This window comes from Lichenostomus cassidix, chromosome 4 (assembly GCF_008360975.1).
Source record: "Lichenostomus cassidix isolate B80296 chromosome 4, HeHo_3.0, whole genome shotgun sequence".
In the NCBI taxonomy this organism is placed as follows: Eukaryota; Metazoa; Chordata; class Aves; order Passeriformes; family Meliphagidae; genus Lichenostomus; species Lichenostomus cassidix.
In genome coordinates, this window is record NC_139484.1 from 58,086,785 (window position 1) to 58,107,492 (window position 20,708).

The 20,708-nt window shown below is 53.2% G+C and overlaps 1 protein-coding gene across 6 annotated transcripts in view; it reads right to left on the reverse strand.

Annotated features, from left to right (window-relative positions):
• Nucleotides 1-20,427, reverse strand: part of DYSF (dysferlin) — a 70,321-nt gene extending 49,894 nt beyond the window's left edge. For 3 of the 6 annotated variants that reach the window (XM_085059349.1, XM_085059348.1, XM_085059353.1), the window contains exons 1-22: nucleotides 16,878-16,986; nucleotides 15,362-15,417; nucleotides 14,771-14,862; nucleotides 13,594-13,699; nucleotides 13,068-13,182; nucleotides 12,791-12,984; nucleotides 11,854-11,982; nucleotides 11,680-11,742; nucleotides 11,524-11,574; nucleotides 11,416-11,446; nucleotides 10,877-10,992; nucleotides 10,105-10,231; nucleotides 9,413-9,516; nucleotides 8,411-8,479; nucleotides 8,290-8,333; nucleotides 8,107-8,189; nucleotides 6,296-6,337; nucleotides 5,393-5,508; nucleotides 4,989-5,102; nucleotides 3,597-3,774; nucleotides 1,961-2,085; nucleotides 880-986 (exon numbers count right to left, since the gene is read on the reverse strand). In XM_085059349.1, the coding sequence (XP_084915475.1) occupies nucleotides 880-986; nucleotides 1,961-2,085; nucleotides 3,597-3,774; nucleotides 4,989-5,102; nucleotides 5,393-5,508; nucleotides 6,296-6,337; nucleotides 8,107-8,189; nucleotides 8,290-8,333; nucleotides 8,411-8,479; nucleotides 9,413-9,516; nucleotides 10,105-10,231; nucleotides 10,877-10,992; nucleotides 11,416-11,446; nucleotides 11,524-11,574; nucleotides 11,680-11,742; nucleotides 11,854-11,982; nucleotides 12,791-12,984; nucleotides 13,068-13,182; nucleotides 13,594-13,699; nucleotides 14,771-14,862; nucleotides 15,362-15,417; nucleotides 16,878-16,971 (2,156 nt within the window). In that variant the 5' untranslated portion in view covers nucleotides 16,972-16,986. Of the gene's footprint in view, nucleotides 1-879; nucleotides 987-1,960; nucleotides 2,086-3,596; nucleotides 3,775-4,988; nucleotides 5,103-5,392; nucleotides 5,509-6,295; nucleotides 6,338-8,106; nucleotides 8,190-8,289; nucleotides 8,334-8,410; nucleotides 8,480-9,412; nucleotides 9,517-10,104; nucleotides 10,232-10,876; nucleotides 10,993-11,415; nucleotides 11,447-11,523; nucleotides 11,575-11,679; nucleotides 11,743-11,853; nucleotides 11,983-12,790; nucleotides 12,985-13,067; nucleotides 13,183-13,593; nucleotides 13,700-14,770; nucleotides 14,863-15,361; nucleotides 15,418-16,877; nucleotides 16,987-20,301 lie in introns of those variants that run through there. The other 3 variants (XM_085059351.1, XM_085059352.1, XM_085059350.1) reach the window with 3 other exon arrangements.
• Between the last annotated feature and the right edge of the window lie 281 nt (nucleotides 20,428-20,708).

Sequence of the window (20,708 nt, forward strand, 5' to 3'; positions counted from 1 at the left end):
CTGACCCGCAAATCAGGATTTCCTCCGGAAAAAATAGATGGAGAGAAAGATAAATTTGTTTTTAGGCAGCGGAGAGGGTTGTTAAGGAGATTTTTAGGGATGCAACATCCCTGCTTCTAAAATTGGTGGAACCACTGGAATTTAAGGGAATTTCTGGAGGATAAATTATAAAACTACAGAAAAAAAGGAGGGAATGGTTTGATGGCATCTTTTTCCTGGAGCTATGGAATGTCTGCAGTGGATGAAGGAAGAGGAATTTTGCGGCTGGGAATTTAAATGGGAACAAATGTGAAGAGAAAATATGGAGGAGTTGTTGAAAAAGAGGGAAAAGGGGGGGAAGGGAGAAAAAATGGGAAAAGGGGAATGAAGGGAATGAAGGGAATAAAGGGAATGAAGGGAAATGGGGGAAAGGGAAAAGAAGAAAAGGAGAAAAATGGGGGAAAGGGGAAAAGAGAAAAGGGGGAGAAGGGAAAAAAGGGCAGAAGGAGGAAAAAGGAGGAAGGAGAGAGAAAAAGGAGAAAAAGGAGATAAAAGGAAAAATGGAAAAGAAGTGGAAAAAATGGGAAAAACAGAAAAATGGGGGAAGAGGGAAAGGGAGAAAAATGTAAAAAGGGGGAAAAGAGGAGGAAAAAGGGGAAAATAAGATAAAAAAGAGGGGCGAATAAAGGGGAAAATGGAAAACTGAGGAAATGGGGAAATAAAGAGGAAAAAAGGGGGGGAAAGGGAGAAAAGAGGGAGAAAGGGGGGAAAAGGGGGAAAAAAAGAGGGGAAAGAGGTGGGGGAAAGGGGAGAGAAAAGGGACACAAGCAGTGGTCTTTTCCAACCCAAAATGAAGAAGAAACATCAGGAAAGGTTTTCCATCCTGAATTCCGGAGGTACCTGCAGTCGGCGATGACATCATCGAGCAGTTGGGATCCCAGAGCCTCCAGCTCGCTCGGAGAGCGATTGGATTTCAGGGCCACCTGGACCTTCTCCAGGTTTGCTTCCTGTGGGAAAAGTGCGGATCAGGGGCTGCAGAATCCCCTGGAATTCCATCCCAGCCCATTTCCACAATATTCCCGGTGAGCGGCTAGGGCAGCTCCTCGGGATTGGAGACCACAGCCTGGGTTGAGCTGCACCCCAATGTTTGGAGCTCCAGGAGAATCAACAGGGAAATCCAACAAGAAATCCCAGAAATCGCTCTGGAACTGAAGGAAAGACCCTGGACCCCTGGGAGTGTCCAAGGTGAGGTTGGACATTGGGGCTTGGAGAAATCTGGGATAATGGGAGGTGTCCCTGAACATGGAATGGGATAGGATTTAAGGTTCCTCCAAACTAAAAGCATCCAGAATTCTGGAGCCCCTCTGCTCTGGGAGAGCTGGGAATGTTCCCTGGAGAAGGGAAGGAGCCAGGGAGAGCTCAGAGCCCCTGGCAGGGCCTAAAGGGGCTCCAGGAGAGCTGCAGAGGGACTGGGGACAAGGCATGGAGGGACAGGAGACAGGGAATGGCTTCCCAGTGGGAAAGGGGAGCTTGGGCTGGGATGTTGGGAATGAGGGATTGCTGGCTGGGAGGGTGGGGAGGGGCTGGGCTGGAATTGCCAGAGCAGCTGTGGTGCCCCTGGATCCCTGCAGTGCCCAAGGGCAGCCTGGATCCACCTGGGATGGTGGGAATTGTCCCTGGATGGAACTGGTTGGGCTTTAAGGTCCCCTCCAACCCAAACCACCCCATGATTCCATGAATCTCCAGGTTCAGCAGGTGGGTCACAGGACAGCCCCATGTCCCCACCCTGCTGTCACCCCATGGAAGTGCCAGGATCCCATTCCCCCCATCCCTCCACGGTCCCAGCAGGACACCTGGAACACCAACAACTTTCCCTCCACGGAACAGGCGCCGTCAAACCCAAAACCTGGGTCACCCTCTGTGTCATCAGGGATGTCACTGTCCCCTCCCGGTGTCCCCAGGGGTGTCCCCAGCCCCTCACCAGCCGCTCAGCCCCGTGCAGCAGGAGGTTCTGGGCGTCCGTGCGGTGGCTGATGTCCTCCCAGTAGGACGAGAGCACCACCACTGGCTTCACGTTCCCCCAGGGCAGGTAATAGTAGTGACAACCTGGGGACAGCGCGAGAATGTCGGGATAATGGGATAACAATGGGATAACAACGGGATAACAACAGGATAATGGGATAACAGGATCCACCCCTCGGGAGCAGGGATAGAGAGAAAAAGGGGTGGGGAGGGGGGGAATAAGAGAAAAAAAGGAAAATAAGGGGAAAAATAAGGGGGAAATAAGAGAAAAAAGAAGGGAAAATAAGAGAAAAAAAGAGGAGGGAAAGGGGGGAAATAAGAGAAGAAATAAGAGATAAAAGAAGAGAAAAATATGAGGAAAAAAATGAGGAAAAAATAAGAGAAAAAATAAGAGAAAAAATAAGAGAAAAAAGAGGGGGAAAAGGGGAAAATAAGAGAAAAAAGGGGGAGAAGGGGCAAAGAAGGCAAAAAATAGGGGGGGAAAGGGAAAATAAGAGAAAACAGAGGGGAAAATAAGAGGAAAAAAGAGGAGGAAAAAAGGGAAAATAAGAGAAAAAAGAGGTAAAAATAAGAGAAAAAAGACGGGGGAAAAAGGAGGGACAAGGGGGAAGAAAGGGAAGAAAAAGGGGAAAATAGGGGAGAATTGGGTTTGGAATCCATCTCGGAAGGGGTTTGGGAGAAAGACAGGAATGGTGTTCTCTAAATCGGTGACAGTCCACTGAGATCCAACGGGATGTGGATCCAGCTCCATGGCTCCAGCAGCAAGGCCGGAAACCAGCTCCACATTCCTGGTGGGATGAGGCCAGGAGGCAGGGAAAGGCCAGGGAAAGGTGTTCCTAAAAACCACTGCATGGAGCTGAGAGAAGTCCTGACTTCCCTGCTCCTTTCCAGACATAAATTCCCACCATGGCTGAGGTGGGAAAACCCTTGGGAGTCATCTGGTCCAAGCAGGGACACCTCTAGTGGGATCCCCTGGACACAACCTCTGGATTCTCATCCCTGGGAGTCTCCAAGGCCAGGTTGGACATTGGGATTGGAGAAACCTGGGATAGGGGAAGGCGTCCCTGGACATGGAATAGGTGGGAATGGATGGGATTTAAGGTTCCTGCAAACCCAAACCATTCCAGGATTCTGGAGAGTCTCTGCTCTGGGAGAGCTGGGAATGTTCCCTGGAGAAGGGAAGGAGCCAGGGAGAGCTCAGAGCCCCTGGCAGGGCCTAAAGGGGCTCCAGGAGAGCTGCAGAGGGACTGGGGACAAGGCATGGAGGGACAGGAGACAGGGAATGGCTTCCCAGTGGGAAAGGGGAGCTTGGGCTGGGATGTTGGGAATGAGGGATTGCTGGCTGGGAGGGTGGGGAGGGGCTGGGCTGGAATTGCCAGAGCAGCTGTGGTGCCCCTGGATCCCTGCAGTGTCCAAGGACAGGCTGGACACTGGGGCTTGGAGCAGCCTGGGACAGCAGGAGGTGTCCCACCCCATGGATGGGATGGAACGGGATGGCCTTAAGGTCCATTCCCACCCAACCCATTCCATAATTCCAGGATTCTCTCCCACCAGCCACACTGAGATCACCCCCAGGGATGTTTTTCCACACTCACCATCGAACACAGCCCGGCTGTACTGGGTGCTGGAGGCCAGGGGCAGGCAGGTGGAGTCAAATTTGTTCCCGTAATTCCCGATGCTGACCTCGAACTGGATGGCTCCATCCACGCCCTGGAGCATCGTGGCCGAGTAGAAGGCGGCAAAGAGGGAATATTTCCGTCGGCGCAGGTATTTCTGGAAAAGGGATGGGAATGTGGGCATGGAGGAGACACCATCAATGATCTCTGGGAAGGAGCTGGAGGGTAAATCCTGGGGAGAGTCTGAGGGAGCTGGGAAGGGCCTGGAGAACCAGAAAAAGCCGAGGGAGATGGGAAGGGAGCTCAGCCTGGAGAAAACAGGGATCGGGGGGAATCTTCTGGATCTCCACAACCCCCTGAAAGTTGGAGCCAGGTGGGAATCAGGATCTGCTCCAAGGGAATGACAGGAAAAGAGGGAACAGCCTCAGGCTGTGCCAGGGTAAACTCAGGTTGGACATCAGCAGGAATTTCCTCATGGAAAAGGTGGAAAGGCCTTGGAAGTGCCCAGGGAGATTTGGAGTCCCATTCCTAGAGGTGTCCAAGGAATTCCTGGATGTGGTGGGGATCAATCCCAGCTTGGACTCAATGATCCCAGAGGGCTTTTCCAACCTCCATGATTCCAGGATTCCATGATTCTATGACCCATCACTGCCCAGGCACACAGAGCTCAGTGATCGCTCCAAGATGGGAATTTTCTTGCAGGGTGAATAACAAATGTTGCAGCACAGGAATTTTGGGGGGGATATTTAGGAAAACCTGATGGAAGAGGAGGCTGCAACTTCTCACGGAAAATGAGCCCAAGGAGGAAATCTGAGAGAGCCAGAATGAAGGGAAATCTCCCACAATTCCATTGGAGAGCTCAGAGCCCCTGGCAGGGCCTAAAGGGGCTCCAGGAGAGCTGCAGAGGGACTGGGGACAAGGCATGGAGGGACAGGAGACAGGGAATGGCTTCCCAGTGGGAAAGGGGAGCTTGGGCTGGGATGTTGGGAATGAGGGATTGCTGGCTGGGAGGGTGGGGAGGGGCTGGGCTGGAATTGCCAGAGCAGCTGTGGTGCCCCTGGATCCCTGCAGTGTCCAAGGGCAGCTTGGATATTGGGAATTGGAGCAGCCTGGGATGGTGGGAATTGTCCCTGGATGGAACAGGATGAGCTTTCAGGTCCATTTCCACCCAAACCATTCCATGATTCCACAATCATGGATTCCATGCTCACCACAACCAGCTCAGACAGATCAACCTGGATACTCAGGATGGAAATCCAGCAGGATTTCCCTCCAGGAACCCACGGACCAAGGGACATTCCCCACCCATGGCCTCCTCCCTGTCCGGCATCCCACATGCCAATCCCAGAGATTTCCCAGAGATTCCCATACCTCCACCCTCAGGATGTCATCCGCAGGAATCTCCTCCACCTTCTGCTCCAAGTGCTCCACCAGTTTTGTCTCCAGCTCCACCAGGATCCGACCCCGATACGCCACCCCCTCGCCCTTGGGACAGACCAGGAATTCCAGGATCAGGATCCCGGAATTCCCTTCCTGATGCTTTAGCTTCCCAGAGGCTTCATGGCAGAGCAGCAAGATCAGGCAGAGAATTCCAGCAGGCGCTTCCCAGATGGAATTTTGGGAGCAGAGCAGCAGCAGGAGGATTTAGCGGGAATAGCCGGGAAACGCAGCGTAGGTTCCTGATGGCAAAGCCAGATTGGGTTAGGAGCAGATTTTTTGGGAAAAGAGGAGCCGGAGGGTTATTTTGGGATGCGCCGGGAAGCAGCCGATGTCACCTTTCCCGAATTGAGCGTCTCGTAGGGATCGGGAAAGCCGCTGAATTCCCGGGGGCTTCCGTAGAGGTTGATGTAGCAGGGGCCAAAGGTCGGCAGGAATCCCAGCCCGTCATCCACTGGGAACGGCAGGGAAAAGAGGGATTAGAGATTCCTGGAGGCACCTTGGGAATGCGTCCTGCTGGCTGTAGGATCACTGGGATCACACAGCCGGAAGTCACCAAAATCCTGGAATTTTTACCCATTTACAACCTCACCTTGGAGCGGGAGAAAGACAAGGAGGGTGTGGTGCTGTATCCCGGGAATTCCCAATCCCGAGAAAAGTTCTCATGGAAAGGGGAAAGGGAAGAGAGGAGTTGGACAAGAGTAAGAGTGACAGGAGAGAGGAAAGAGCCTCAGGGGAGGTTTAGGTTGGATTTTTGGGAAAATTCTTTCCTGGAAAACATATGGGGAGGTTTAGGTTGGATTTCTGGGAAAATTCCTTCCTGGAAAATTCTAGGGGAGGTTTAGGTTGGATTTTGGGGAAAATTCCTTCCCGGAAAAGGCTAGGGGAGGTTTAGGTTGGATTTCCGGGAAAATTCCTTCCTGGAAAAGTCCATCCCCATCCCTGGAAGGATCAAACCTCCCTACGGATGTGGCACTTGGGGACATGGATCAGCTGTGACCTCGGCAGCCAACGGATCAGAGGGATTTTCCAATCCCATGATTCCAGAAGGAGAACCACTCATTTTTATGCAATTTTGAGCAGGAATCCCACCCTGAGCATCCCGGGAATCCCCAAAGGGCCATTCCCTTTTCCCAAGGTGCCCAACTCATCCCGGCGGATCCTCCCCCAGTCCAGAGGGTGGAACCAGTAAATCCAGTCCCAGGAGGCGCTGGAAAACTGGGATGTTACTGGGAACGTACGGTCCGAGGGTTTCAGAGGCTTCGCAGGAGCAGGAAATTCATCTGAGGCACAAAGAGAGGGAGAGAAGTCGGGAAAGGTTGGGACAAGAGCGTGGAAAAGGGATATGGGATATGGGAATGAGGGTGGAGATTCCCACAGGATTTAGTGCGAAGGGACAGAGAGTGAAGGGGAGAGGTTGCTTGTGGAATCATTGATTCAAGGAATCATGGAATCATGGAATCATGGAGCCATGGAATCATGGATGCAAGGATTCAAGGAATCATGGAACGGTTTGTGTGGGAAAGGACCTTAAAACTCCTCCAGGTGCATCCAATCCTCCCACTATCCCAGGTTGCTCCAAGCCCCATCCAGCCTGGCCTTGGACAATTCCAGAGGCTGTAGGATTGGGGTGGAGCAGGATTGGAGCATTGCAGTTTCTTTCCCTGGAATTTCCTTGGGATCAAGCAGATCCCAGTGGTGGAATGGGATCGTCCCATTCCCATCCTCTCTCTCTCTCTCCAGCCCATTCCAGGATTCGGGTTGGGATTGGGAAGAGGGCAGAGCCAGCGGTTGGGACATTGGTGGGGACACATGGCTGGAGCCCCTGGATCATGTCCTGATCCATGGAATCATGGAATGGCATGGAATGGCATGGAATGGCTTGGAAGGACCTCATCCCATTCCATGGGCAGGGACATCTTTCCCTATCCCAGATTGCTCCCAGCCTTTCCCAAGGTGGCCATACAATGTCCCTAGGGCTCATGGGGGTCACAAAGCTAAGCATGGAATTCCCGTCGGGATCGCAGATTCCACGGAAGCGCCAGCAGCAGGAGAAGCTCGTGCAGGTGGAAGCTCCTGGCAGCTCCAAAGCCGTGGTGTCCCCAAATTCCCGCCTTCCTCCCAGCACCGGTGACAGTGAGACCCAGCTGAGCCCTGCCACCACCCAGGGGTACTTCCCCCTGGAATGCTGGGATTTGGGTGGGAATTCCCACCCTGGGACAACCCCTCAGTGTCACCTCCATGGGGCCACGGGTGGGGCGTGGCATCTGCCAGCACAATGTGGCACCAAACCTCAGCAACCCCATGGACCTGCAGCCTCAAACCCCCATTCCCAAGAATCCACCAAATCCCAATTCCAGAGGGGCTGGATCCATCCTGAACCTGGGCACAGCTCTGAGCAACCCCCAGGACTGTCCCCAAGAAAGGACAGTGCCATTCCCAAAGCCACCACCAACCTCCAGCACCCCATGGACCTGCAGCCTCAAGCCCCCATCCCCGAGAATACACCAAATCCCAAATCCCGAGGGGCTGGATCCATCCCAAACCTGAGCACAGCTCAGGGACACCCTCAGGACTGTCCCCAAGCATGGATGGTGACAATAACATTCCTAAAGCTACCACCAACATCCAGCCACCCTTTAGACCTGCAGCCTCAAGCCCCCATTCCCAAGAATCCACCAAATCCCAAATCCCGAGTGGTTGGATCCATCCCAAACCCTAGCACAGCTTGGAGTGACCCCCACAACTGTCCCTAAGCTGTGACAACGACTGTGTCATTCCCAAAGCCACCATCAACCTCCAGCCACCCCATTGACCTGCAGCCTCCTCCCCCCATCCCCGAGAATCCACCGAATCCCAAATCCAGAGGGGTTGGATCCATCCCAAAAATGTGCGCAGCTTGGAATGACCCCCAGGACTGTCCCCAGCAGGGACAGTGACAGCTGTGACAGTGCCATTCCCAAAGCCACCACCCACCTCCAGCCATGCCATGCGGCTCCTCGGTGGCCATGCATCCATGCATCCCAAATCCCAGCCTGCTTCCCGCCCTTACCCTCCAGCTCCCCGCCGGGGGCCGAGATCTTGGACATTCCCAGGAAAGCTGTGCCAATGATGTCGTTGTGCGTCAGGCGGTCCCTGCAAGGTGACATTGTCACTTTGGGGAATCCCGGGAGGTCCCCGCGCCCATCCCGCCACTCCGGGAATGTGGGAATGTGGGAATGCCCTTCCCGCTCACCAGTCGGTCACACGGATCCTCATCCGCTCGCACATGGAAGGGAACTGGGAAAAGGGACATGGGAAGAGGGTGAGTGGCTCTGGGGACAGCAGGAGGGGACCTTGGGGACAGCGGGGCTCACCATGGCTGGCAGTGTCAGGCACTGGTTCCACTGCGGGTTGGCGTTTTTCTCCATGATCCGGGAGTAGAGCTGGGAAAAGGGATGGGAATGGGGAATGTTGGTGTTGTTCCGAGAATGTCGCTGTTTTCCCAATTGATCAAGTTGGGAAGCGTCAGGTTCCCCAAAATCCAGCCTCAGATTCCCCAAAATCTGGCCACAGGTTCCCCAAAATCCAGTTTCAGGTTTCCTAAAATCCAGCCTCAGGTTCCCTAAAATCTGGACTCAAATTCCCTAAAATTCAGCTTTGGTTTCCCCAAAATTCAGACTCAGATTCCCTAAAATCTGACCTCAGACTCCCCAAAATCCATCCTTCATTCCATGGGCTCCCCAAAACCCCCCCAAGTGCAGGAGGCAGAGGACGTTTTGGATTTCCCAGGGATTTTACCTTGAGACCAGCAGGACCAAATTCCTCCCATTTCAGGACCCAGTTTCCCTATTCCAAGACTAAACTCCCCCATTCCAAGACCAAATCTCCCCATTCCAGGACTAAATTCCTCCATGTCAACACCAAATTCTCCCATTCCAGAACCAAATTCCCTCAAGCCAAGACCAAATCTCCACATTCCAAGACCAAATTCCTCCACACCAAGACCAAATCTCCCCATTCCAGGACCAAATTCCTCCATTCCAAGACCAAATTTTCCCATTCCAGGATTAAATTCCCTCATGCCAAGACCCAGTTTACCTATACCAAGACTAAACTCCCCCATTCCAGGACCAAATTCCTCCACACCAAGACCAAATTTCCCCATTCCAGGACCAAATTCCCTCATGCCAAGACTAGATTTCCCCATTCCAAGACCAAATTCCTCCATGTCAAGACCCAGTTTCCCCATTCCAAGATCAAATCCCTCCATTCCAAGTCCAGCACCAGAACCAGGAGAGGTCATCCCGCCGCCATTCCCAATCCCAGGTTCCTCCCACCACCATTCCCAGTATCCCGGCAGATTCCGCCATTCCCACCGTTTTCCCGGCAAAGCTGACTTCCACGAAGGGATCCACCAGGTTCTTCCTGTTGCTCTCAAAGCCAAAGATCTGCCGGACGTTGTCCATGACAGCGTCATCCACTGGGAAGAGAGGGAGATGCCAAAATTCATGGAATTGGGAAGCATCCAGATGATCCCGGCTGTCCCACCAGCGGGAGGAGCATTCCTATGGAGGAGATGCTTCTCCAGGCGGCAAAAATGGGTGGAAAAACCAGTTTGGATGTGGGAAGAGACTCCTTTCCCAGAAGCCAAAATCCTATGATTGAGATATGGATCGTTCCCTTTTCCGGGCCCTAATTCCCAAAATCCAGAGTCAGGCTCCCAAAAATCCAGACTCAGATTCCCCAGAATTTGGACTCAGATTCCCAAAAATCCAGCCTTGGATTCCCTGAAATCTGGACTCAGATTCTCTAAAATCTAGCTTCAGATTCCCAAAAATCTGGACTCAGATTCCCAAAATCCAGCCTCAGATTCCTTAAAATCTGGGCATGGATTCCCTAAAATCCAGCCCGAGGTTCCCAAAAATCCAGACTCAGATTCCTAAAAATCTGGCTCCAGATTCCCAAAAATCCAGCCTCAGGTTCCCGAAAATCCAGCCTAAGGTTCCTAAATTCTCTAAATTCCTGCCCAGAATGTTGCGATTCCAAGGGATCCAAAGGGAAAACCTACTCTGGGGCAAATCCTCGGCTTTGAAGATCCGGAGGTGGAACAGAGCTCCCCTGAGGGTGACACCCGTGGGACGGAGCAGATTGGCCTCGACGTCCTCCTTGTCCTCAGACACCTCCAGCTTCTCCGTCTGCGGGAAAACGGGAAAAGTCAGACGGGAAAAGGGAATGAGCAGGAAAATCACTAAATAGAGAGGTTAGGGGGATTTCCTGTCACTGGAAGTGTCCAAGGTGAGGTTGGACTTTGGGATTGGAGCAACATCAGATAGTGGGAGATGTCCCTGAACATGGATGGGGTGGGAATGGGATGGGATTTAAGGTTCTTCCAAACCCAAACCATTCCAGGATTCTGGAGAGTCTCTGCTCTGGGAGAGCTGGGAATGTTTCCCTGGAGAAGGGAAGGAGCCAGGGAGAGCTCAGAGCCCCTGGCAGGGCCTAAAGGGGCTCCAGGAGAGCTGCAGAGGGACTGGGGACAAGGCATGGAGGGACAGGAGACAGGGAATGGCTTCCCAGTGGGAAAGGGGAGCTTGGGCTGGGATGTTGGGAATGAGGGATTGCTGGCTGGGAGGGTGGGGAGGGGCTGGGCTGGAATTGCCAGAGCAGCTGTGGTGCCCCTGGATCCCTGCAGTGTCCAAGGGCAGGCTGGATCCACCTGGGGTAGTGGGAATTGTCCCTGGATACAACTGGATTCCCTGGGAATAGCCATTGGGGTTGGTGGCCAATGGCTGGAATGTCCCAGGGCAGGAATGTCCCCCCGTTCCCAGCAGGATACTCACGGGAGCTTCGTCTCCAGGCCCCAACATGAAGGCGCTGACCTTCAGGTAGCCCTTGGCTCCCGCGGATAAATCCTCCGGATCCGAGAGGAGCAGCCACTTCCTGAGGAAAGCGTGTTCTGCGGGGGAAACATGGAATTCCAGGATGTGCAGGGAGGTCAGGGGTGCTCCTGTCTGGATACTTCAAACAATCACAGAATGGGATATGGGAATATTGCAGTTCTTTTCCCAGGAAGGGACTGGGGAGGAGGAATGGATCTTTGGGATGGAATTCCCAGAGAAACTGTGTCTGCTCCATCCTTGGAAGTGTCCAAGGCCAGGTTGGAATGACTTGGATCCACCTGGGATAGTGGGATGTCTCCCTGCCCATGGAATGGGTTGGGATTTAAAGTCCCTTCCCACCCAAACCATTCCAGGATTTTATGACCATGGATATGGAATTTGTCTATGGAAGAGCTTGGATGTGTGGATGGTTTTCCCAAAAAAAAGTGTTTTCCCAAAAAAAGGGGTTTTCCAAAAAAAAGGGTTTTCCCAAGGCTCACTTGGCTCGGAGTAAACGGCCTCCACGTCCATCTGCGGGATACAAGGAAAAGGAGATTCCAGAGTTCATCCAGAGCGGGAAATTGTGGGATAAAGGGATGGCACCTTACCCGGAATTCGCCGATCACCGAATCCGTGCGGAACGACCGAGAATCCACGACCTGAAAATGAGGAAAAATGGGCAATCCAGCACAAATCCTGATCCTGGGGAATGATAGGGATGTTTCCCTGGGAAGGGGAGAATTCCAGGACTTCCCGGCACTCACCGAGAGGAAAATGGGAGCATCAAACAGCTCCGACGGGGACTCAAAGACGTTGAAGAAAAAAGTCTGGAAAACCGGGATGAGGGTGAGGAACTCTCCCAGTTTTTCCCCTGGACCACATTCCCACTTCCCAGCCTCTCAGGGAATTGGATCCCTCTCCCGGGAATTCCTGCTCACCTCATCCCAGAAGGGGTTGTTCCCTTTCCGGATCCGCGTCCGCTTGGTTTGTCCGGACACTGTCACCTTCACCACCGGCCGGATCCTCATCCCGGGGAGCTGCCGGCCCTCGATGATCCGCACCCGGATCTGGGATGGGGGACAGGGAATTCTGGGATCATCCCGTGGGATGGAGGACAGGGATCACCGGGATCTGGGATGGGATGGGAATGGGGTGGGATGGGGGATAGGGAACACTGGGATCATCCCATGGGATGGAGGACAGGGAAAAACTGGGATTTGGGATGAGATGGAGGACAGGGAATCACAAGGATCATCCCATGGGATGGAGGACAGGGAATCACTCAGATCTGGGATGGGATGGAGAACAGGGAATCACTAGGATCATCCCATGGGATGGAGGACAGGGAATCATTCGGATCTGGGATAGGATGGAGGAAAGGGAATACGAGGATTGTCCCCTGGGATGGAGGACAGGGAATCACTGGGATTTGAGATGAGATGGAGAACAGGGAATCACCGGGATCATCCCACAGGATGGAGGACAGGGATTACCAGGATAACCCCATGAGATGGAGGACGGGGAATTACTGGGATCATCCTATGGGATGGAGAACAGGGAATACTGGGATCATCCCATGGGATGAAGGATAAGGAATCACTGGGATCATCCCATGGGATGGAAGACAGGGAAGCACTGGGATTTGGGATGGGATGGAGGACAGGGAATACCAGGATCATCCCCTGGGATGGAGAACAGGGAATCCCAGGATAACCCCATGGGATGGAGGGCAGGGAATACCAGGATAACCCCATGGGATGGAGGGCAGGGAATACCAGGATAACTCCATGGGATGACACTTCCAGAGCCAATCCCACCCTAAGCCCAGCCCGCGGGGTTTTTCAGGAACAGCTCATCCCAAGATCCCCATCCCACCTGGAAATCCTGCGGTTTGTTGGATAACGGTTTTTTGGGAGAGCTCCTCCTCCTCCTCTTCATCCCACGGATTCGATTCCCAGGCGGATTCCTGGGAATTGCTGGTGGCTCTGAGCCCGGAGGCCCTGATGACGCCGAGGGCTCCGTGTCCCCTGTGGCCTCCGGATCCTCCGTGTCCTCCTCTCCGGCCGTCTCTGCCCGGCGGGAAAAGGGAATTCTGGGATTGGGAATGGGGTTGGGATCCCAAAAATCGGGACAGGGAAGGGAGGTTGGGTACCGGTGACTGATTCCAGCTCGGCCGGAGCCGGGGTTGGATCCGGAGGGTTCGGAGTTGGGAAAATTGGGATGGCACCCGGAGGGGGAATGTAGGAGATCTGCAGGAACAGGGAAGCCTGGAAAAGAGGGAATGGGAGTTAGAGAGGCTAATGGGAGAACGGGGATCAGACTGGGAGGGACAGGACTCAGACCAGTCCCAGACTGGTAGCCCAGCTGGTCCCAAACTGGGAGCCCCAAACTAGTCCCAAACTGGGAGTCCCACTGATCCCAGACTGGGAGCCCAACTTGTCCCAAACTGGGAGACCCCTGGTCATTCCATGGCTTGGAATTCCATGGCTTGGACTGGTCACAAACTGGGAGCCCAAATGGTCCCAACTGGGAGGTGAACTGCTCCCAAACTGGGAGCTCAACTGGTTCCAAACTGGGAGCACAACTGGTTCCAAACTGGGAGCCCTAACTGGTCTCAAACTGGTCCCAACTGGTCCTGACTGGTCCCAAACTGGTCCCAAACTGGTCCTGGCACTCACCCCAGTGGTCTCCTTGCGCGAGTCCAGTAGGGGGAGGTTGAACGAAGCCGCCAGGCTGGGAGTGGCCAGGACATCCCGGAGCGGAACTCGGGATTCTCCCAAAAACCTGCAGGACAGGGAGCGGGATCAGCTTGGGAAAGGGAAATCTGGGAGCATCTGAACCTTTCCAGAGCCAGGGATTCTGGAGAGGCCATGGAGATGGGGAGCTGGGAGAGCTGGGAATGTTTCCCTGGATGAAGGGAAGGAGCCAGGGAGAGCTCAGAGCCCCTGGCAGGGCCTAAAGGGGCTCCAGGAGAGCTGCAGAGGGACTGGGGACAAGGCATGGAGGGACAGGAGACAGGGAATGGCTTCCCAGTGGGAAAGGGGAGCTTGGGCTGGGATGTTGGGAATGAGGGATTGCTGGCTGGGAGGGTGGGGAGGGGCTGGGCTGGAATTGCCAGAGCAGCTGTGGTGCCCCTGGATCCCTGCAGTGTCCAAGGACAGCTTGGACGGGATTTGGATCCCCCTGGGAAAGCAGGAATTGTCTCTGCCGATGGAATCTCTGTGCTCCAGGATCCAAGACCCTCCTCCCGTTTTCCCGTCGCTATTTATGGACGCGCAGGACCTGGAATGGCCCCAAATTCCAGCTCCTTTGGCTCTCATCCCAACAGCAATTCCAGTCGCCGCTCCAGCCCTGGATCCCTCCCTCCCGGCCGGAGCAGGGAGCTCATTCCCAACCTCCGAAAATAAATCCCTCCCTCAATATTTTCCCCCCCTTTCCCAGCAGCTCCCTGCAGGGACGTGGGAATGACCCGGAATTCCAGGAATCCCTTCATTCCTCATCCCCCGATCCATGGGGAACCCCTGGAATGTGGGGCACCGGGATCGGCGGGAGGAAGGAAACCGGAGGCTCCGGGAACGCCACCCTTCCCGGCTGTGCCGGCGCCTCGGGAAAGGATTTTGGCAGCAATTCCCAAATCCAGGCCGAGCGGCTCGGGATACAAGGACCCCCTGTGTTTTCCCGACCCTCGGACGCTGGAATTTCCCCCTGGAATTTTCCCCCAGATTTCGGCCCAAAAATGTCTCTCCGGCCTCCCACTGACCGCCTCCATTTCCAAGGGGGAATTCGCAAAATCTGGGAGGAGCTGGATGCATCCCGGGAATGGGATTTCCACAATTCCCGAATTTTTTGCCCCACCTGTTTCTTCCCATGGTTTCATGGTCCTTGACCACCACGGTGAGCTCGGCATCGGGATCCAGAGGGATTCCCTTCAGATCCCACTCAAATCCCTGGAAAAAAAAAAGAAAAAAACTGGGATCAGAGCCTGGATGAGCTCTTGGAAGCAGAAATCCTAAACCACCTTGGAATGATAGCATTCCCAAAGGCAAAATTCCCAGCAAATTCATGGGAAAAAAATGCCTTGGGAAAAAGCTTTTCCTTGGCCATGGAATACCAGGAAGGAAAAAATCCCAGGAACTTCTCCAACCCCAAATCCATGCCTGTTTTCCCACCAAATCCCCTTTTTTTTTTTTTTTTTTTTTTTTTTTTTTAAATTTTGACCCACGGAGGGAGAAAAGCTGCTGGAAAAATTCCAATTCCATAGAAATTTCTCGTAACCTTCGTGCTAAATCTGGATAAAACCTTGATGGAAGGGAAGAGGCTGGAGGTGGCTCCGTGCCCGGAATTCCGGAGCAGGAACGGAAAAACCATCCCAAACCTTGGGATCACCTGGGCTTGGGGCCTCTTTTTCTGGGAACAGGGATACATCCAGGGATTGGGAACTCTCACCTCATTCCAGATGGGATTCACGTTGTTCTTGATGACCTTCGTGCGCTTCTTCACTCCTGGTGGGAGAAATTTTGGGATCAGGAGATTCCCAGGGATCAGGAGATTCCCAGGGATCGGGAGATTCCCAGGGATTCGGAGATTCCCAGGGCTTGGGAGCTTCCCATGGATCAGGATATTTCCATGGATCAGGAGATTCTCAGGGATCAGGATCCCAGAGTGAAGCTCCAATCCCAGGTGAGGCTGAACTTCCAGGGATTCCCAGGACTGGGATTGGATTCCATTCCCAGATCCCAGCTGAGGCTGAGATTTCAAGGATTTTTCCCAGATTTCCCAGGACTAGGATCGGATCCCATTCCCTGCTCCCAGCTGGAGCTGAACTTCCAGAAATTCCCACAGTTCCCAGGATCAGGATTGGATCCCATTCCCTGATCCCAGGCGGGGTTTGGGATGCAAAGCTGGATACCAACCCAGGATCCAAGGAAAATCCGGGAAAATCCCACAGAATTGCCCTCCCTGCCGTGCCTCAGTTTCCCCAGGAGCAGAGAGAGCAAATCCAAAGATTCCAGAGACTGGGAATTCGGGCTGGGAAGAGCCACGAGGAATCCCAGCCACTCCATCCCCACAAATCCCGCAGCCATCCCGGGATCCCCGAACATTCCCGAATTTGGGAATGCTCCAGCCCTCCCCCTCCCCCCGAAGCCACGCCCCCCTCATCCCTCCTGGAATGTCGCTGATCCCAAGGGAGGAACCCCCGCGGGAAGAGGAAAAGGAAAAGGCCAAACAATGGCCGTGACTCAAATCCCGGGAGATTCCGAATATTCCCGGTTTTCCGCTCTTTTTTTCCCCCACCAATCCTTATCGATTTGGGATTGGGAAGAGAGAAATTTCCATGGGAATATGGGAAATTCATCTCCCTGTTTTTCCTCATCCAAAGGTTCAGCTCCTTCTCGTTTTCCCGGGATTCGGAGCTCTGGGATTCCTCCGGATCGGGATTTGGAGATCCCGGGATTATCCTGAGGGATCCCGGTGGGAAAGCAACCTCCATTCCCACCCCATTCCCACCCCATTACTATGGGGAAAACTGGATAAGGAACTCCTAGTCCTTTTCCTGATTTTTTGCTAAAAACGGGATTTTTTCCCCGTTTTTTCCCCTACAGGAAAATGCCCGAAAATTCCCAACCCCCCGCGGGAATTTGGGAGGTGCAAAGCCTCGCTTTTCCCAGGAAATCCCTCCCTCGGGAATGGGATAACCCCCGCTCCGCGTGGGATCATTCCCATCCATCCCCATTCGGAATTAAAGGATTCGGAGGGATGGAATTCCCGAGGAAATTCCAACGTGGGATTTAAAAAAAAAAAAAAAAAAACTGGGATGAGGGGAATAAATTATGCAAGGCAAGGGGGATTTTCCAAGGATTTACGAGCTTCTCAGATCCCGATTTTTCCCGGGAGCTGTTCCCAAACATTCCCAACCCTCCCCTGCTTCCCAAAAAAAAAAAAAAAAACGGGATTCCCTCACCTCGGAATGTCAGGCTGGCCACGGGATCGCTTTGCTTATCCCGCTTTTCCAGGCTGGGAAGGTGGGAAGCCCTTTGGAGCAGGCAGCGGAGCATGGTTGGGATCGGGATTGGGATGGGGAAACCGGGATAAGGATCCCTCATCCCATCCCATCCCATTCCCAGCCCCTTTTCCCGGTCCGGCCCTTCCCGGCGCGGGAGGAGGTGCCCGGGAAAGGGCACGGAACGCCCCCAGAGCCGGGAAAAACAGGGGAGAACAGGGGAAAAAACGGGATAATGGGAGTGGAGAGATGGGATTGGGGGGAGACGGGAGTTGGGAATGAATCCCTGGGATCCTGGGATGATGTGGGAAAAGGGAGTCGGGGAAAATCTCTGGATTCAGAGATGCTGCAAATCCCAGGAATTAAATCTTTGGGATTCAGGGACTCTGGGAGTGCCAGGGATGGGAAAATAAATCCCTGGGATTCAGGGATGCTGGAAACCCCAAAAATGCCCAAACACAGGGATTTGGGAATGGTGGGAATGCCAGGGATGGGAAATGAATCCCCAGGATCCAGGGACTCTGGGAGTGCCAGGGATGGGAAAATAAATCCCTGGGATTCAGGGATGCTGTGGGAAAAGTGAGTTGGGGAAAATCCCTGGGATTCAGGGATGGTGCAAAGTCCAGGGATGCCCCAGCACCAGGATCTGGGAATGCTGCAAATCCCAGGGATGGAGAATTAAATCTTTGGGATTCAGGGATTCTAGAAACACCAAGGATGTGCAAACACAGGGATTTGGGAATGCTGCAAATCCCAGGGATGGGAAATGAATCCCCAGAATCCAGGGAGTCTGGGAGTGCCAGGGATGGGAAAATAAATCCCTGGGATTCAGGGATGGAGTGTGGAAAGGGAATTGGGAATGAACCCCTGGATTCAGGGATGCTGCAAATCCCAGGGATTATTTAATTCCATAGGGAATTAAATCATTAGGATTCAGGAATGCTGGGAGTCCCAGGAATGGGGAAATCAATCCCTGGGATTCAGGGATGCTCCAACGCCTGAGGATGATCCAGGATCAGGATCCAGGAATTCCAGAATTCCCAGGGATGGGGAATTAAATCATTGGGATCCAGGAAGGCAGGAAACTCCAAGGATGTCCCAGCGCCGGGATTTGGGAATTCTGGGAATGCCAGGGATGGGGGAAAAAATCCTTGGGATTTGGGGTTCTGGGAGTGCCAGGCATGGGGAAATAAATAATGAGGATTCAGGAATGCTAGAAATCCCAAGGAAATCCTGAAACTGGGATTTGGGAATGTTGGGAATCCCAGAATAGGAAAATAACTCCCTGAGATCCAGGGATTCTGGGAAGTCCAGGGATGGCAAATCAAATCACTGTTATCTGGGAATGCTGCAATCCCCAGGAATTAAATCATTGGGATTCAGGAATGCTGGAAATCCCAAAGATGTCCCAGTGCAGGGATTTGGGAATGCTGGGAACACCAGGGATGGGAAATCAATCCCTGAATCCAGGGAATCAGAGGTGGGAAAGGAAATCCTTGGGATATGGGAATGCTGGAAAGATCCAGGATTGCCAAACACCGGGATTTGGGAATGCTGAGAACTCCAAGGAGGGGATAATGAATTCCTGGGATTCTGGGAATCCCAAAAAAAGGAAAACCAATCCCTGGGATTCCAGGATGCTCCAAGGTCTGAGGATGACCCAGCACTGGGATCTGGGAATGCTGGGAATTCCAGGGATGGGGAATGAAATCATTGGGATTGAAGAATTCTGGAAACCCTAAGGAAATCCTGGAGCTGAGATTTGGGAATGCTGAGAGTGCCAGAGATGGGAAATTAATCTCTGGATCCAGGGAATCAGGTGGGAAATGAAATCCTTGGGATTTGGGAATGCTGGGAACTTGAAGGAGGGGGAAATGAATTCCTGGGATTCTGAGAATCCCAAAAAAAGGAAAATTAATCCCTGGAATTCCAGGATGCTCCAAGGCCTGAGGATGACCCAGCACCGGGATCTGGGAATGCTGGGAATTCCAGGGACGGGGAATGAAATCATTGGGATTCAGGAATGCTGGAAATCCCAAGGAAATCCTGGAATTGGGATTTGGGAATGCCGGGAATACCAGGAGTGGGGAATGAATCCCCAGGATTTCAGGATCCTGCAAGGCTCCGGGATTTGGGAATTCTGCAATCCCAGGAATGATCCCTCATCCAGCAATCCCAAAAAACCGCTTTTTCCCCCCGAAGAAAACCAAACAATCTGCCTCTTAAAGTCCCTTTTGTCCCCTCCGGGATGTCCCCAAGTGTGACACCAGGAAGTGACACCCGGGAAGGGACCCGGGAAGGGATAAATCCCAGTCATTCCCAAATTTGGGATCATCCCCTCCTCCCGCGAGCGGTAAATCCCAAAATAACGGCGAGCTGGCAGCGCTGGGGGACAGAGAAAGGGACGCGCGGGGTGACACTAGGGAGGTCCCCAAGGGCCACCAGCGGGGTGGCGACAATAGGGACAGGGAGGAGCCGCGGCGATTCCAATCCATCCCAACCCTTAGGGCCAAAATTCCCCCAAATCCCTCTGAAATCCCGATTTCTTCTCCCTAAATTCTACTAAATCCCGATTTTTTTTTCCAAAATTCCGCTAAAATCCCGATTTTTTCCCCCTAAATCCCGACCTTTTTTCCCCCAAAATTCCCCTAAATCCCGAGGTTTTTTCCTCCAAAATTCCACTAAAATACCGATTTTTTTTTCCCCCAAATTCCCCCTAAATCCCCATTTTTTCCCCCAAAATTCTTCTAAAATCTCTTCCCCCACCCCAAAATTCCTCTAAATCCCGATATTTTTTCCCCAAAGTTCCTCTAAAATCCCGATTTTTTCTCCCAAAATTCCCTTAATTCCCGAAACTTTTTCCCCAAAAAATTCCCCTAAAATCCCGATTTTCCGCCCGAAATTCCCCGAAAATCCCAATATTTTTCCCTCGAAATTACCCTAAATCCCTATTTTTCCCCAAAATTCCCCTAAATCCCGATTTTTCTCCCCCAGAATTCCCCTAATTCCTGATTTTTTCCCCGCTGGACCTTCCCACCTCGGAATACAGGGAGGGGACACCAATGGGGTGGCGGCGACAAACGGGGACAACCCCATTAGGGCGGCGCCGAAACGCCCCAAAACCCCCAAAAATCCCCCTAAATTCCCCCAAATCCCATTTTTTCCCTCCAAAATTCCCCTAAATCCCTATTTTTCCCCCCTCCGGACCTTCCCACCCCGGAACGGGGAGGGGACACCAATAGGGTGACAGTGACAGAGGTGACAGCGAAGACCCGCGGCACTCCCATCCCCATCCCATCCCTTTCGAGCCTCCCCGAGTCACCCCAAAAACCCCCAAAAATCCCCCAAAATTCCCCCAAATCCCGGTTTTTTCTTGTTCCCCCACCTTGGAACGTGGCGGAGCAGTAGGTGTCGCTGATGTCGCTGTCACCCGTGAGGACATTCTCGGCCCGCAGCACGAACAGCCGCAGCATCGTCCCCTCCCCCACCCCGATCCCAAAAAAAAAAAAATCTGGGATTTTCCCACCTCCCCCCTTTCCCATCCCCCAGGCCACGCCCCTCTTAAAGGGACCGCGACATCCACTGGGGGAGGGGCGGGGAGGAGGCCACGCCCCCTTTGGGGGACATTTGGGGTCTTTTGGGGACGTCGTGAAAGGTCTTGGGGTTTTCACTTCGCTTTAGGGACATCGGGGAGGTTTGGGGTCTGTGCTCCTTCATTGTCACTAGGATGGGATTTGGGGTCCCAGCTGTCCCTAATTGTCCCCAGAAAGCGAATTTTGGGGTCCCCAAAAC